Source organism: Falco peregrinus, chromosome 14 (assembly GCF_023634155.1).
Source record: "Falco peregrinus isolate bFalPer1 chromosome 14, bFalPer1.pri, whole genome shotgun sequence".
Taxonomy (NCBI): domain Eukaryota; kingdom Metazoa; phylum Chordata; class Aves; order Falconiformes; family Falconidae; genus Falco; species Falco peregrinus.
The window spans coordinates 7,608,364-7,622,026 of NC_073734.1; the positions used below are offsets into that span (position 1 = coordinate 7,608,364).

Below are 13,663 nucleotides of genomic sequence, written 5' to 3' on the forward strand. Positions count from 1 at the left end.
AAAAAATTGTCTCATCTTTCTGTTAATTGGAAGGCCATACTTCTAAATTGTATTTGGAATTAGACAACTCCTGAGTGGGGGGTTCTAAGTGTTTGTTCTGCTTCATTTCAACAGTAGTCAGCAACTAAAACTGCACAATCGCTAAGGCTCTCATTAAACCGTTCTCAGAGTGTTAATAAAGTGTAGTGGTGGTGAAGGATGTCAAACATCCCATGTTTCCCTTCTGCATGTGAAAGCAAGTTTCTCTGAGAGCTGATGCTTTAAGGACTTGATTGTTTCTTCTCTTTTTAGGCTGGGAGAGCATCTGCCTTCTACAATAATGCCTCGCTAATGGAACCTCAGCATGGGGCCTCTGGGTTTGTTTGGTTTTGTTTGCTTTTACACTATTCTCATCTCAGACCCTTGAGGCATTTTGGGTCTGGCATTCACACCTCAATAACCTGCTTTCATCAGCTTTTGGGGAGTTTTAGTTAAACTGTGAAACAGTTCCTCGGCTGTACATGTTGATACTTCATGTGATTTGATGTTGCACGGTGAGGACCTGGTTATAATTGTCTCGTTAAGAGGGAAGAATCCTGCTCAGAGAATGGCTATCAACAGATGGAACTGGGGAGAGGGTTGAAGCTTCCGTCATCGACAGCCCTGTAGGTCTTTAGTAAGAACTGAACTGTGGAAGGGGGTATCTGCGTTGAGTCCCATCATTGCAGGCACAGGTAAAAATGCTGATAATGAGCCTATAGACCTCTGCCCCAGAAACCCTTGCATACCATAACCTGAGCAATTACCAGGGACCAAGAGCAGGAACATCTCTGAAGAAGCTGGGAGACAAAATAAGCGGTCTGTTAATGACTGTCCTCGAGGCAAGAGGCAGTGGCGCCAGAAAACGGCGAGTTCATTGCGAGAGAAATACGTTTTGGAGACCTGGGTGAGTGCAGATGGGAATTCCCATCAACTGGAATAGAGGTGGTGAGTGTGTTGAAGCTCGCAATGTTCCTTGGGGTGTCAGGGAACACCACATTTTGATCAATCATTTTGAAAGGGGTAAAACCCCTTAATGGGACCTCAGTATGGTGAGAGAATAATAACACAAATTACAGAGTGAAGTCCTTAGTTCTGTTACTTACAGAAAAATGTTCCCGCCTCTGTAAAATCTTTCAGTGTCCCCTGTCCCCTCTTGCTTGGCCCTCAGATCCTTGTCCCCATGCAAGTCCATGCGCACCCAGGCCACCAGTTGCTGCCACGACTGATGGGCAGGGAAGAGCTGGCATGCACCGCGGGCAGCCCGGAGCTGTTGGCTGCTGAGCCCAGCAGAGGCAACGGCTACTGAGTCTCCTCTCTGGCAATCATTTTCTTCCTCAGCCTACAAGCTCTTTATCCAGGAACCTGTAGGATCTGACCACCTCTGACACAACTGTCAGATTTGTTCGGTGTTGGCCTGTTTGCTTCAAGAAGTTTGTGGTGGGAAGGGCTGACCAGCAGATCGTTAGTGTGATTGGTCAGACCTCATTTACTTAGCAAATGGTGTGTGCAGGAGTCGTGCAGTTGGAGGAGCTGTACTTAAAGCAACTATTTATGTTTTTATTTTGCTTTATTTATTTTCAGGCATACACTTAAAGTATTTGTGAGATTTATGATCAAGTCATGTCTTTGAGCAAAAAGATACACTATCAGAGGGAGGAATCAACATTGGACCAATACTTAGGGTTATCGTAGATTGGGGAGGAAGTGTTTTTCAGTGTTTCTGCTATTTTTTTGATGCTTTGGAGAATGTTTCCCCTTTATCGGTGGCTTCCTTGTTGGGCTTTTTGCAGAGAGGCATGGTAGGCGGAAAACAATTTTTAAAAAATGGGGAAATGTGATTGTGAAATAATTCTGAAGAAATTCTAAAGAAAGATTTTGTCAGCTCCTTGATTGTTTTCACTTTGATACAGATGAATGAATTTGCTTGTGACATGAAAGCTCTTGTGCTAAGCAGTACTCATTCAGGACAGCCATATAGAGTCCCATATTACTGTGCACAAAAAGGGAAGAATTAAGGATATAGTGGGCTTAGCGTCGTTGTTCTACCTTTGTTATAAAAATAATTTGCAATGGTAAAATACAAAATTTCCACCCCTTTTGGGACAGAAATAAATCTTAAGCCAGTTGTGATGTTTAATCACCATTCACGCTTTATATGATGATTAATTATCAGAAGCAAAGCTTGTAGGTATCTCCTTACAGCCTATCAGCCACAATAATGGTGCAATATATACAGTTTTCATCACCGGAAAAATATGTACATACCAAAAATTACTTTGGGCAATTTACTGCAGTAATGGCAAAAGGGATATACATGATGATAATTTTCATTTTGTACTATGTTTTGTCTAAGGATGATGGTGAAAGAATCATTCCTCTTAATGGTTCTTTCAAAGATGACTTTGTTTTACTTATATTAGAGGTAGAGAAATGAGATGATCTGCAAGTGGTTTGATCTTGTGAACGATGAAGTTTTAAATACGTACTTCATTGTCTAAATGCTCACAGATTACTTTTCTCCATATAATAACCATAGTGAATGTGTTGGCGGCATATCACAATTAATAATCCATACTCCTATTTATGTGCTATATGCACTCCAAAATTCCCCAGACACATTTCTTACCCAAGTTTGTGCGAAAAATTGAACTGCAGTCATGTCGCAGCAAATAATTCTGTCTACCTGACTGAAGAGTCTTAAATTCCTGGTTTTTCCCAGAGTGCCATTCACTTTAATCTCATATTAATACATTTTTTCTTCAATCGCCTGCACATAATCTTGCAATAGTTGCACAGACAGTGGAAGTTACTGCACCTGTGTAGCATTATTGTACGTTTTCCTGGCCATCTAGATTGTGTAAAATCCTTTAACATTAATTGGGACAAGTTTTCTGTCTAGGGTTATGTTGAATTTCTCTTTGAGGGTTTTTTCTATCTCTTCATCTTCAAGATTTACGAATTCCACCAAATCCATATTTTCCTTGTAGTTGTATATGGTCTCAGTGAGCGTCCACCCAATTAGCGCTCGAAAGCCATCAGTGGTCTGGAGGGTGCAGATGGACTTCTTTGTGAAGAGGGAATCAGGAGAGGTCTGAAGGTACGTGCACTGGAAATGGAAATCTTCCACTGTCCGTGGCTCAAGGCTGAACATGTAAACTTTACGACACTCTTTTTTCTCTAGAAGATCAGAATTAGAGAAACTTTGGTTGGGGATATATTGTTTCCGTCTCACTTTCTCAAGGTACCAGATGGCGTTTTTTTCCGTGAAGCGAAAGATGCCGGGAGCCTGGGGTTGGTCTTTCCCTGACACGAGCTCCATGGGCTGCCACATCTGATAAGATACACCAAAGCCTCCATCAACTATATAGTCTCTGCCGTCAATCGCTACCTTTACAAGGAGATGGGTCATGATGGTGGCATACGCGTTTTGATGTGGATTGAACACATATGCTCCCAGAAAGCTGGCGTCATACCCCAGGCGTTTGAGGACCCAGCCCAACAGCTGGTTGTTTTCCATGCACCAGCCACCCCGCTTCCTCCGCACAATTTTATTATAAACATGCTCCAACTCCAAAGTAATTTTCTCCCCACAATGAATGCTGAGGTTTTCGAAGGGAACAGCACGGATGTGGTGCTGGAATATATCAGTTAAGGTTTCCAAATCTTGTTTTTCAAGGGAACCTTTATAGCCAGTTCTCGCAAAATATTCTTCAAGGTTCATGTCACCTGTAATGGAAGGAATTGTGTTTTGGTTTTGTTTCTTTACATCAATGATTTATGATGCTGTGAAAACCTGCTCAGGCTGCTGCCAGCAAAAATGCTTTAATCTACGGAACCTCATCAGAGCAGTTTTTAAAGGTAACGGGTATTCGTATCAAATGGTTCCCTGAGCAAAGAACAGCAGTGCACGTGAGGGTTTGTTTTTTGTCTTAAGAGTCATCCCTGCGGCAAACAGCTGATGCAATTTCAGCTCGATATGTGGTGGCTGCGAATTGGGGATTTGCTGTATTTGCATTGTAACAGCAGGGTTAAGAAGAAATATGGTATGACGCCAGGGAGCGTTCAGGAGGGTTCGTGAAAACCGGTCTAAATCGACTGTTCAGTGAAAGGAGTGACATCTGCTAGCTGGAGGGAGGATAATCTGAGCCAGGATTCGCATGTCCTTTTCATGAGTCTGCCACTGATCTACGTGACAGTAAATGAACTGCTCGTTCGGTACATGTCTCTCTCGTGCCACTTAGGAAAAGGGAAAATGATACTCCCTGCACATTTTGTAAAGTGTCAAGTTTTATCCAGATAATTACAACTGAAAAAAGCCTCTGACCTTTGCAAGAGTCGCAGACCACCGAGTCTCTTGTCTGCTCTGAGTGTTGCACAAGCTCATTTTGGTGTTGGGATAATGGATCTGAGCGGAGGTGAGTGCCGCGGGAGACAAAGAGCACATCTCTCTTCCCCGCTGTGCCCCGCGGCTCGCAGGGTGCCCCGCAGACGGGCAGGGGCTGTGTTACATCTCCCTAGTCCTGGCTTTTCTCAAAACTCACTTTATTCCTTCCAGCAGAGGGGTGACTGACAGTGACCGAAGCCTCATGCAGTGCATCCCTGGTCTGTCCTGCCTCCAGCAGTGCCCACCTCCTGGCCTGCCTTGGCAGGACTCCTCATGAGCCAGATTGCTGGGTGAGGAGCTACTCAACTTATTTTCTGCCTTCTAACAGTGTGGAAAGTCACACACAGTCCCCTACCCTTCGCAATGGCCCATCACAGTCTGCCAGCTGCCGGTGCGAGCGGGCTGCTCTGTAGGTATCTGGTACGTACTGTTTGTAAAATTGTAAAATGCGCTGGAGGTTGTCTGCTTGGGCGTGGAGCTGGGCACAAAATCTTTTGAACCTTTGCAAAGAAAGTTCTAAGCTGCTCAGCAGTCTAGAGTTACTGCAAATACTTAGCTTCTTGGCAACCCACAAAGCTACTGGGAAATCTTTTGTGCCTACAGTAAGCTGGGGCTTAGACACTTAATATTAGTGACTCGGGAAGACTATTTTATTCAGATAAATTCAGTGGTGAGCTGTTGAATGTTTACTGCAAACCAGAATGTCTCAAGACGACTTTCAGCGACAGATTCATGATGTGCATGGCGTAGAATCAGCTGTCCAAAGTGAATGGAGAGCCCTATCAAAAACCACATTACCTTCTACAGAAAGGAATTTAGCTTCCAGTGATATTTAAGTATATTGTTGGAGGATATTCTCAATATAATATTTGTTAAGTATAACATAAGGCTTACAACACTCTTCTTTTGGTTTGCAGAATCTAAGTCTATCTGATCATACCCCACTCAAATCGTGAATGCTAAAAAGATGACACCAGCATAAAGCTGGTTCTTGAGTTTATATTATCTGTAATTTCCCTCTGCAGCTCCATAATACGATTAATCAGCGTTGGATCTTGACTGTAGGAGATGAAAGCTACTGTTCTTTCGAATTGTGAGCAGATCAGATGAAAAGCTAGATACTGAAAAGGTAGTCCCACAAATGTGACTGTGATTTATACAGAGAAAAACAACAGCAGAAGTAATATAAAGAACTATTTCTAAATGTGCAAATGAAGGTGCTAGTACAAAAATATTCCTTACCAGAGCTATACACACTATCAGCAATTCCACTTTTTAGCCTAATACGTGGACTTTCTGAGATACATAAACCACAGTTTATAATTTCTTGGGTTTAAAGTTGTTTTTAAAGGATTGTAATTTTATTCCCATAAAGCATTTATTGGGTCATTTATAAAGCATGATTATTAGGTTGCTCTTTTGCTTCCTTTGCATTTGCAATATTTTAAAATAAAGTTAACAATCTAAAAGGATAACTTCCAACAAGAGGTTGTAGTTCTAAATTTACATCTACTATTGTATCTAAACAAAAGAATCTCTCATAGTCAAGTGAATTTCCTCCTGAAGAGTGAAAGATTGAGGAATTGAAATTATATGATCACTGTTTTGCCTTCTTTAGGAGCACATGTTTAGCAGGTATACTTTAGCTCTCTATCCACACATTTTTATAATATTTTGCCTAAAGACAATCATACTTATGTTATTGTCCATGACCATAAAGAAACCGGGGGGTTTGTTTCTTTGTTTGGAGTTTTTTTTAAGAAAATAAGCTTACCTTTTAAGATAGCCTTATTTATTTATTGGTGTCTTCAGCTTCTGGGTTGTTTATTACTGGGGTAGCAGTCAGTAAAGCCAGGGGTGGATACAAACCGTGAGGGCTTGTCTTCTTTTGAGCTCTGCTGGCCCTCACTCCTGAATCTTAAATGCCACAAAAGGGCAGAGTCCACCCAAAATGAACGCACATTTTTGGACTTCACTGATCCATGAGCAAATTAAACTTTGTTTCTTCTCAGTTCATAGATGTTTGTGTTTTTCCCTGGTTAAGACCAGAATGAACTTGTTTTAGATGTCAAATAATTACAGTAGACAGTTGCAAATGGCTCCGAAACTTTTTTAAATTAAATTATTATTCCAGCACTTTGCAGTGGAGGATCTGCTTCCTTGTGGGTGCAGTGAATTGCGAAAGTACTGCAGGCTGTGTGTTCCCGTGCTCCACGAATGCACAAAATGATCCTTCTTTGCCCACAAAGGAACTTTTTCAATCGGTTCAAAGCTTCAGCTGCAGCAGGTGGTTATTTCAGAACTGCCACAACTAACAAATACACTGCCAAATATTTATTTGCACAAAGTAATGTGTTTCCTCTCTAAAACTTGGCGTTCTGCATCTTCAAAGGGCTGCAGGGCTTTTTGTTTCATTCTCTCCCTGTCAGGCGTGTCTCCTCTTCATCTGGCGGAGGTGGAAGGTTGGAGGTCCCTTTTGGGAAGGAAAGAGCACATCAGACTGCATCTGGGAAAGCACCTGGAGTTTAGGCACATCAGGTGCCCTGTGAGTCTGTGTGGTTGACTAATACAAGCATCAAAAGCTTCTCCCTGGCTGGGGAAACAACGCTCCTCTGTCACCCTCTGTCATGACACATCCTGCACCATACCTGCCACAGGTATCATAAAGGTAAATGGCTTTTCTGTTTCGTATAACGTGCTCTGACACCACACTGGTGGCATGTCCGAACTTCTCGGTGTTTTCTTTTGCGTCTGCAGTATGACTTATCTAAGGTAGCTTTTGTGCAGAATGGTGTTCGTAATAAATATGAAGAGTTTTCTCTATAATAATGTCAGGCTCGCTTGACATTGTGGGAAGGTTAGACCCCAGAAGTTTAGGGTTGATCTAACTTTTGTTTTCATTTTTGATACCAACAGCCTGATTTTTAAGAACTGTTGAATCATCTCGGCTTCTATTGATTTTGTTTCAATTAAAAAAAAAAAAAAACCAACAGAAAAATCAGATTCTGAAAATTTGGATGCTCAAAATCAGAGAGCTTGTGGGGGTTTTTAAGTGCCCTTGCATAAATAGGTCACTTTAAGTCAATTTCTGGTGAAGGAATAGAACTCAAGCCTTTCCTTATTTCATCATAAGCTAATCAGCACCTAATAGTGGCTTGTTTTGAGAAAGTCTTAACCTTGCCTTTTTTTTTTTTTACGAAGTCTTTGAAAGCCAAATTCTGCTCAACTTTCTATTTCAGCCTGTTAAAGGAAGTGAATAATTTGTAAAAGTCTGCTGAGAAGATTGGAAATAATACCAAAAAAGGTTAGAGGTCTTTTGTGTAAAATGGTAACACAGCTTCTTCTGTAGCATTTTAGTCTCCCTTGCCACATAATACCTCTGAAATAAAATGAGATCCAGAGAGGTGGAAAAAATGTTATGGAGTCAAAAAGCAATTTCCAGATGAGCAAATTAGAGGTCGTAAGATGTAGACGGAGAGGCTTAAGAAAAAAAAAATGCAATCAGACTATACAGTTAATTAGCAATGTAGTTGAATTGACCAAGCTTTGTGTTCATCTGACTAGCTCAACTTTAGAATCAGATTAATGTTATTAGTGTTAATTTTAGAATTTTTTATATTGGCTATTTAAAGATCCATCTAGCACAGTGTTAGAATTAGATCGTATCCACTAAATTAGGTGGCAAGCCGCGAACGTTTACTGGTGTGAGCTTGTTCTCAAGCACTATGTTGAATTTGTCTTTCAGTGTCTTCTCAACCTCTTCATCTGTGAGAGTTGTGATCTGCACCAGGTCCACGTCTTCTGTGTAGTTATACTTCACCTCCGTGAAGGTCCATCCAACTAAGGCATAAACCCCTTCAGTGGTCTGGAGCGTGCAGATCGACTTCTTTGCCAGTATGTTATCTGGAGACACTTGTAGGTATGTGTTAAGCTCCTGAAAGTCGTTTATATGTCGTGGCTTGAGAGTGAATGTATATATTTTTCTGATGTTCCCTGGGTCTGGAGTATCAGTGAAAGGGACGCTTTGCTCAGGAATGTAATGCTTCCTTTTGACTTTCTCGAAGTACCAGGAGCCATTGTCTTCCGTGAAGCGGAAGATGCCAGGGATCTGGGGTTGATCCTTCCCAGAAATCAACATCAATGGCTTCCATGCCTGGTAGGCACCGCCAAAAGCAGCATCTACAATGTAGGAATTTCCCTTGATCACCACCTTCAGTAGGATATGATTTGTCTCAGCAGTGTATGCCCTCTTTGCCGGTTCATAACTGTTTCCTCCAAGAAGACAGACATCATACCCTAATTCTTGCAAGGCCCAAAATAAAAGGTGGTTGCTTTCCAGGCACCATCCACCACGTTTCTTTCTCACAATCTTATTGTAAGTAGATTGTAAATCCAGTTCCATGGTCTCCCTGCAATGCATGCTGAGGTTTTCAAAAGGAATTGCCTGGATGTGATGCTGGAAGATGATGGTTAAGGTTTGCAAGTCTGCGTGCTCGTGGGACTCATTGTAAGAAATTCTTGCGAAATACTCTTGAATGTTCATTTTGCCTGTGTGACCAGAAAAATCACCAGTTACTGTTGTGCAGCTGTCACAGGGGTCACCCCTATTCCTGTAGCACAGGTTAACCAGCCTGCAAGGGGAGCCTAGGCCGTTCTGTGCCCTTGATGGAGGTGAATGCCTGCCATCTGTATTTCTTAAAAAAGAGATGCAGACAGGAGCGGGTGACTATCATAGGACTGGAGCAGGTGGCTATCATGCTTTCACTCAGATGTTGCCTTCAACCTAGGTGGATGTCTTTCCTATGGGAAGACACGGCACGTGGCACAACCACATCTCTGGCCCCGGATGAGGGTCCCACATGACAAAAAATTCAGAGAACTGACAAACAACAGGTTTGCAGAAAAACTGCTAGTTCATACCAGCTGAAAAGTCACAGCAGTTTCTTACTGTTTCCTTTACCGTAACAGGCAGGCAATTCTTTATTTATCCCACAGGTAATTTAACTGGAAGGTTTTACATTCGTGGCTTCAGCTAACTGGGATTAACATCTCAGTGTGTCACCATTTCAGACAGGCTTCCATGTGAAGCAGATTGTTGTTTTCTTAATCCGTTTAGTTTCCCTGTCGAGTTCAGACAGAGCTTTGACCCTGGCTGTTGAAAGGAAGGAACTGTTGGTTTTTTCTAACCTAAGGGTCAGAGGAATTGATAATTACTAACAATACATTCAAGGCATATTCATCAGCCTTTGGTTTCTTTTACCATCTTTTACAAACCAAAGGCTTTTGTTTCAACTCAAATTATTGGATATATTTTGTGTCTTCATGTCTCTGATCCCCTTTCCTTTCATTAACAGAATGAGACTGTCGTTAGTACTGGCTGTGTGGCTAAGATACAAAAGGTTCCCTATAACGCTTTTAATCCACTGACTCATCTGGTATCTGCTTTTAATTTAGATTTAATGTGGCTTTTTTCCATGCAAGGATATTTGTTTTCCAGAACAATTCACAATCTTCTAAGGACTGTATTGATTTCTGAATTGATTTCTTCCTCCTTGAAATTCGGTTGCATGTTTCCTGGGAGGATTTTCCAAAAATTATTTGATGTAGATGAGATGGGAGAAGTTACCTTCCAGTAGCTTTGGTCCAACTGCTGCCGTAGGGGTGACCAGCAGTTTGACCCCAGGTCTACGCCAGCACTCAAGCCAGTGCTGGGAGCTTTGGAAAATCCCACCTCAAGCACATAGGTGGGAATGCCCCCACCTCAAACACATAGGGGGACATACCCCCACCGCAGCCAGTGAGCACATCACACGATCTAATCGCTGGGCTTTAACCCCGGTTTTGATGCCAGCAGCACAACTCAGTTATATTGCTCCTGATCTGCACTAGTACCAGGATTCAGACTGGCTGATGCAGCAACACAGGAAAATGTAATAGAATAGAGGGCTATCCCACTAAGGGAATAAGAAATAAACATTTTCACTTCAAAAGGACCCAAAGAGGCTACATGAAAAACAGTAATGTGTCTTTGATACTGCATTTTATGGTTTTTTTCCATCTCTTTTTTAGGACAAGGGCACTCATCTCTGGCAGGATCTCCTTGGAAACGCTGGTTGTAGAAAGCCATTCCCTCCCCAACAGACAGCGCACGTGTACACTGGCAAGCTCATCCTGCAGTCCTCTGCCTCATTTTTCTTTCTTTTCCCACTTCTAGCCATTTTGTGTAGCCAGATACAATCGTCTTTTCCCTGTGATGGCGTTGAGCTGAACCTCTGTGACCAGGAGGGGCCCAAGTGAGTCTGTTAGTCTGGTGAGTCTGATATGCGTGAAGTTTGCTTTGAAGCAGTAAATCAGGCAGCAGCAGAAGACCCGATGTCCTCTCTCTAACCTGTCTCCTGGGTCTGTGTGTCCCCATCACCCCGGTGAGAGTGCAGTGTATAACCGGCTCCCCTCTTCCAGCTATGAGCAACCTCCCCCTTGAGAGCCTCTGTAGGGTGTTCACAGTGTGGCTTTGGGAAAAAATATTTTGTGAAATTCGCAGCCCGTGCCTCAGTTTCCCCAGCTGTCCTCTCTCTTTCAATTTAAAGACTGCATAGTAGAGACGGCCTCGTGGCAGCTGATAAAATTGGCTCTGATCTCTATGAGTACTTAAGAGGTATACGTATAACAAAGCTGCAGTACAAAATCATCGGCTTTAGGGAGCATTCATGTAAACCAGTGTTTACTCCCTCCCCTTCCCGGAGGCGACTTTTCTTCTTGGCTCAACCCGTTCCCATCATGCTAGCGATGGGGCTGCAGCAGCTAGCGAGCCCTCGCCTAGGGGACAGTTTGCATTCCAAAACCAAGTTGCCAGATATCTTAAGCCTCAGCCTGGATCTCAGTCTTGTTTACTTTTGCTCCTGCAGCAGCCAAGCTTCGTTCAGCATTCGTGCAGCTTGGTGGGTAGCGAGATTCAGATGTTAGTTCTGCCTGTCTGCAAGCATCCCTGGGGATCGCTGCGTCCTTTCATAATTAGACTGAATATTAGGAACAGTTCCTCTCTGCTGAAATTCATGAGAGGCTTCCAGAGCTGGATCCTCTTGCACATGCCTATACTATTTGTTTGATTTTAAGCCATGCTGGGTTTTTCATACACTCAGGCTCAGCATAAAGGGGTTAGTTTAAGTCTGGAGCACTTGATCTTTGTACTCGTACGATGTCCTTGCGGTGCAGTGCACGCTGTCGGCTCTGGGCTTCCTGTAATTTATACTTCGCTAATATGCCTGTGCTGCTAAACACATGGTATGCAGACCCAGAGGGGTGGGCTTTTCCAAACAGGCTGACCCACAGCTGCGAGATGAAGTTAAAGATCAGACACTTGAGACTCACCTCTCAACCCGCGAGCTCAGGCTTTCCACTTCGGTTTGCTCCAAAGTTCCCAGGAAGACTTGTACTGGAACTGCTGTTCTTAAAGGTCCAGGCTGCCTTTACTGCCTGGCAGGAACAGCGTTATCCTCCAGCAGAGCAGGAAAAGGGGGGAGAGTGTTTCTTCTTTTATAAATATATATAAATTCTGATGGATTTATTGGCTTATTTGTATCGGCATATGTGTGGAAAGCCCTGACATGCAATTCATTGTGTTAGGTGCTGCACAGAGAGCCTGAAAATGATCCAGTCCCCAAATTGCTTGCAATATTGAGTAGTTTTTAATCTCCCACATTACTGATGGGACATCTGAAGCCCTCCACAAATGCAAAGGAGAAATACGGTATGGGTGTTGCAAACAACTTTTGTGAGTGGTTACAACCCCGTCCTCAACCCCGCAGGTTGCCCAGGAGCTTCAGTCTCTGGGGCACCTTGGTGCTTGCACCCATGCAGCAGCAGCAAAGCAACAGTGCAAATTTTGATACAGATTTTACAACACTGACACTCGTGTGGCCTGGATCCCTGTAGGAGGCAACCCGTGCTAGAGAGGTAGTAATCCAAGCCAATTGATTTATTGGTGGGGGATGGCAACTGCTGAATTAATCGCATCGCGCCAAGCTATTCTCTGCGGCAGATACCAGAGCACCAAGGTGAGATTTGCCAAGTCATTTAGCTGTCTGAATCCCCTTGGGTTCAAAGCAAAGCCCTGTCCTTTGGCAGGGAGGACGCTGCTCCTGGAGTGCTATGCCTTTAAGGATTTGTTTCCAAAGTTAGTGATAAGGAAACAGCAAACCAGTACAAGCTGAGATGAAGAGCCTCCTCTTCTTTTTTTTTTTTTTTTTTATTTTTTTTCCCCCTTCAACAGAGAGATTCATTTGCTTGCTTGGCAATAAAATCTGTTTTTGTGGCTGTGCTGAGCAGGAGGGCCAGAAGCACTGAGCTGTGCCATGAAGGGGGCAGCAGGCAGAGCAGGGGATGGGGCCACACGCTGGAGATGAGTCAGCTGAAAGGAAAGCAGGTTTTCCTGTTATAGTTTGTCCTTCACATGCTGAATCTCCAGGGCAATGGACATAACACCGAACTCTGATCTTAAAGGTCTGTTCCCAACCTAAATGATTCTAAGTTTCTGTAACTCTATACTCCTCCTCCAGAGCATATGCAACAGCCCAAAGCACGAGAAACACCCAGGCACAAGGACAGCAATGGGTGCAGCCCGTTCTAGATGTTTCCCATGTCTTTCCCCACAGGCGATGGAGCTTCTGGTCTCTGCATGGACCTTCTCCTGCCCCACAGCTCTGCGAGACCTGGCTGGGCTTTTACCTCCATCCTGATGCTCTGCCCCTGCTGCCAGGCTGCTGCGAGGATAAACGCACCCAGCTTAGCTGCTTTCGCTCTTCCACGGACCCCAGCGGGGACCACGGGATACAGTCTGCAAACAAGGCAGCTCCTGGGACAGTTTCTTCCGACCATCTGTGTTGCGAGCTGCTGGGCCACACTATAAGCAGCCCCTTTTTCTTCTGCAATCCACTGCAAGGTCAGTCGTTACCATTTTGTTTCCCTGCAGGATGGGGGAGCCTCACGCACTCAAAGGGACCCTTACACACGTGCAGCCAAGCACATGCACACGCATTTGACTCTGGGAAGATGGGGATTTGGGGAAATCGCTGTGTCTCTCTGAAACACGTTTTGAATGTAAGAATAGCTGCAGCTTTTATTAAGTATAAATTGCTAGTTATAGAAAGCTGCACGTATTGCATAACACAAAAAAGGGTCAGTGAGTTACTGTATTTTTAAAAGCCTTAGCTTCAAAATAGCAGCACATACAAATAATCAGGACAACTGCAGTGGTTAATG

At 43.5% G+C, this 13,663-nt stretch overlaps 2 protein-coding genes and 1 long non-coding RNA gene across 3 annotated transcripts; 1 reads left to right on the plus strand and 2 right to left on the minus strand.

Annotated features, from left to right (window-relative positions):
- Positions 1 to 1,557: 1,557 nt before the first annotated feature.
- Positions 1,558 to 6,298, minus strand: LOC101913996 (arylamine N-acetyltransferase, pineal gland isozyme NAT-10). The gene is made up of 2 exons (XM_005234783.3): positions 6,180 to 6,298; positions 1,558 to 3,747 (listed from the first exon to the last, which is right to left on the minus strand). The coding sequence occupies exon 2, from the start codon at positions 3,740 to 3,742 to the stop codon at positions 2,870 to 2,872; it is 873 nt and encodes a 290-aa protein (XP_005234840.2). The 5' UTR covers positions 3,743 to 3,747; positions 6,180 to 6,298; the 3' UTR covers positions 1,558 to 2,869.
- Positions 6,299 to 6,958: 660 nt separating this feature from the next.
- On the plus strand, positions 6,959 to 13,171 carry LOC114011420 (uncharacterized). The gene is made up of 4 exons (XR_003553298.2): positions 6,959 to 7,073; positions 8,151 to 8,324; positions 10,620 to 10,715; positions 13,057 to 13,171. It is a non-coding gene; the product is annotated as an uncharacterized LOC114011420 (long non-coding RNA).
- LOC101915036 (arylamine N-acetyltransferase, liver isozyme-like) lies at positions 8,061 to 13,061 on the minus strand. The gene is made up of 2 exons (XM_005234789.4): positions 11,774 to 13,061; positions 8,061 to 8,953 (listed from the first exon to the last, which is right to left on the minus strand). The coding sequence occupies exon 2, from the start codon at positions 8,946 to 8,948 to the stop codon at positions 8,061 to 8,063; it is 888 nt and encodes a 295-aa protein (XP_005234846.1). The 5' UTR covers positions 8,949 to 8,953; positions 11,774 to 13,061.
- Positions 13,172 to 13,663: the final 492 nt, after the last annotated feature.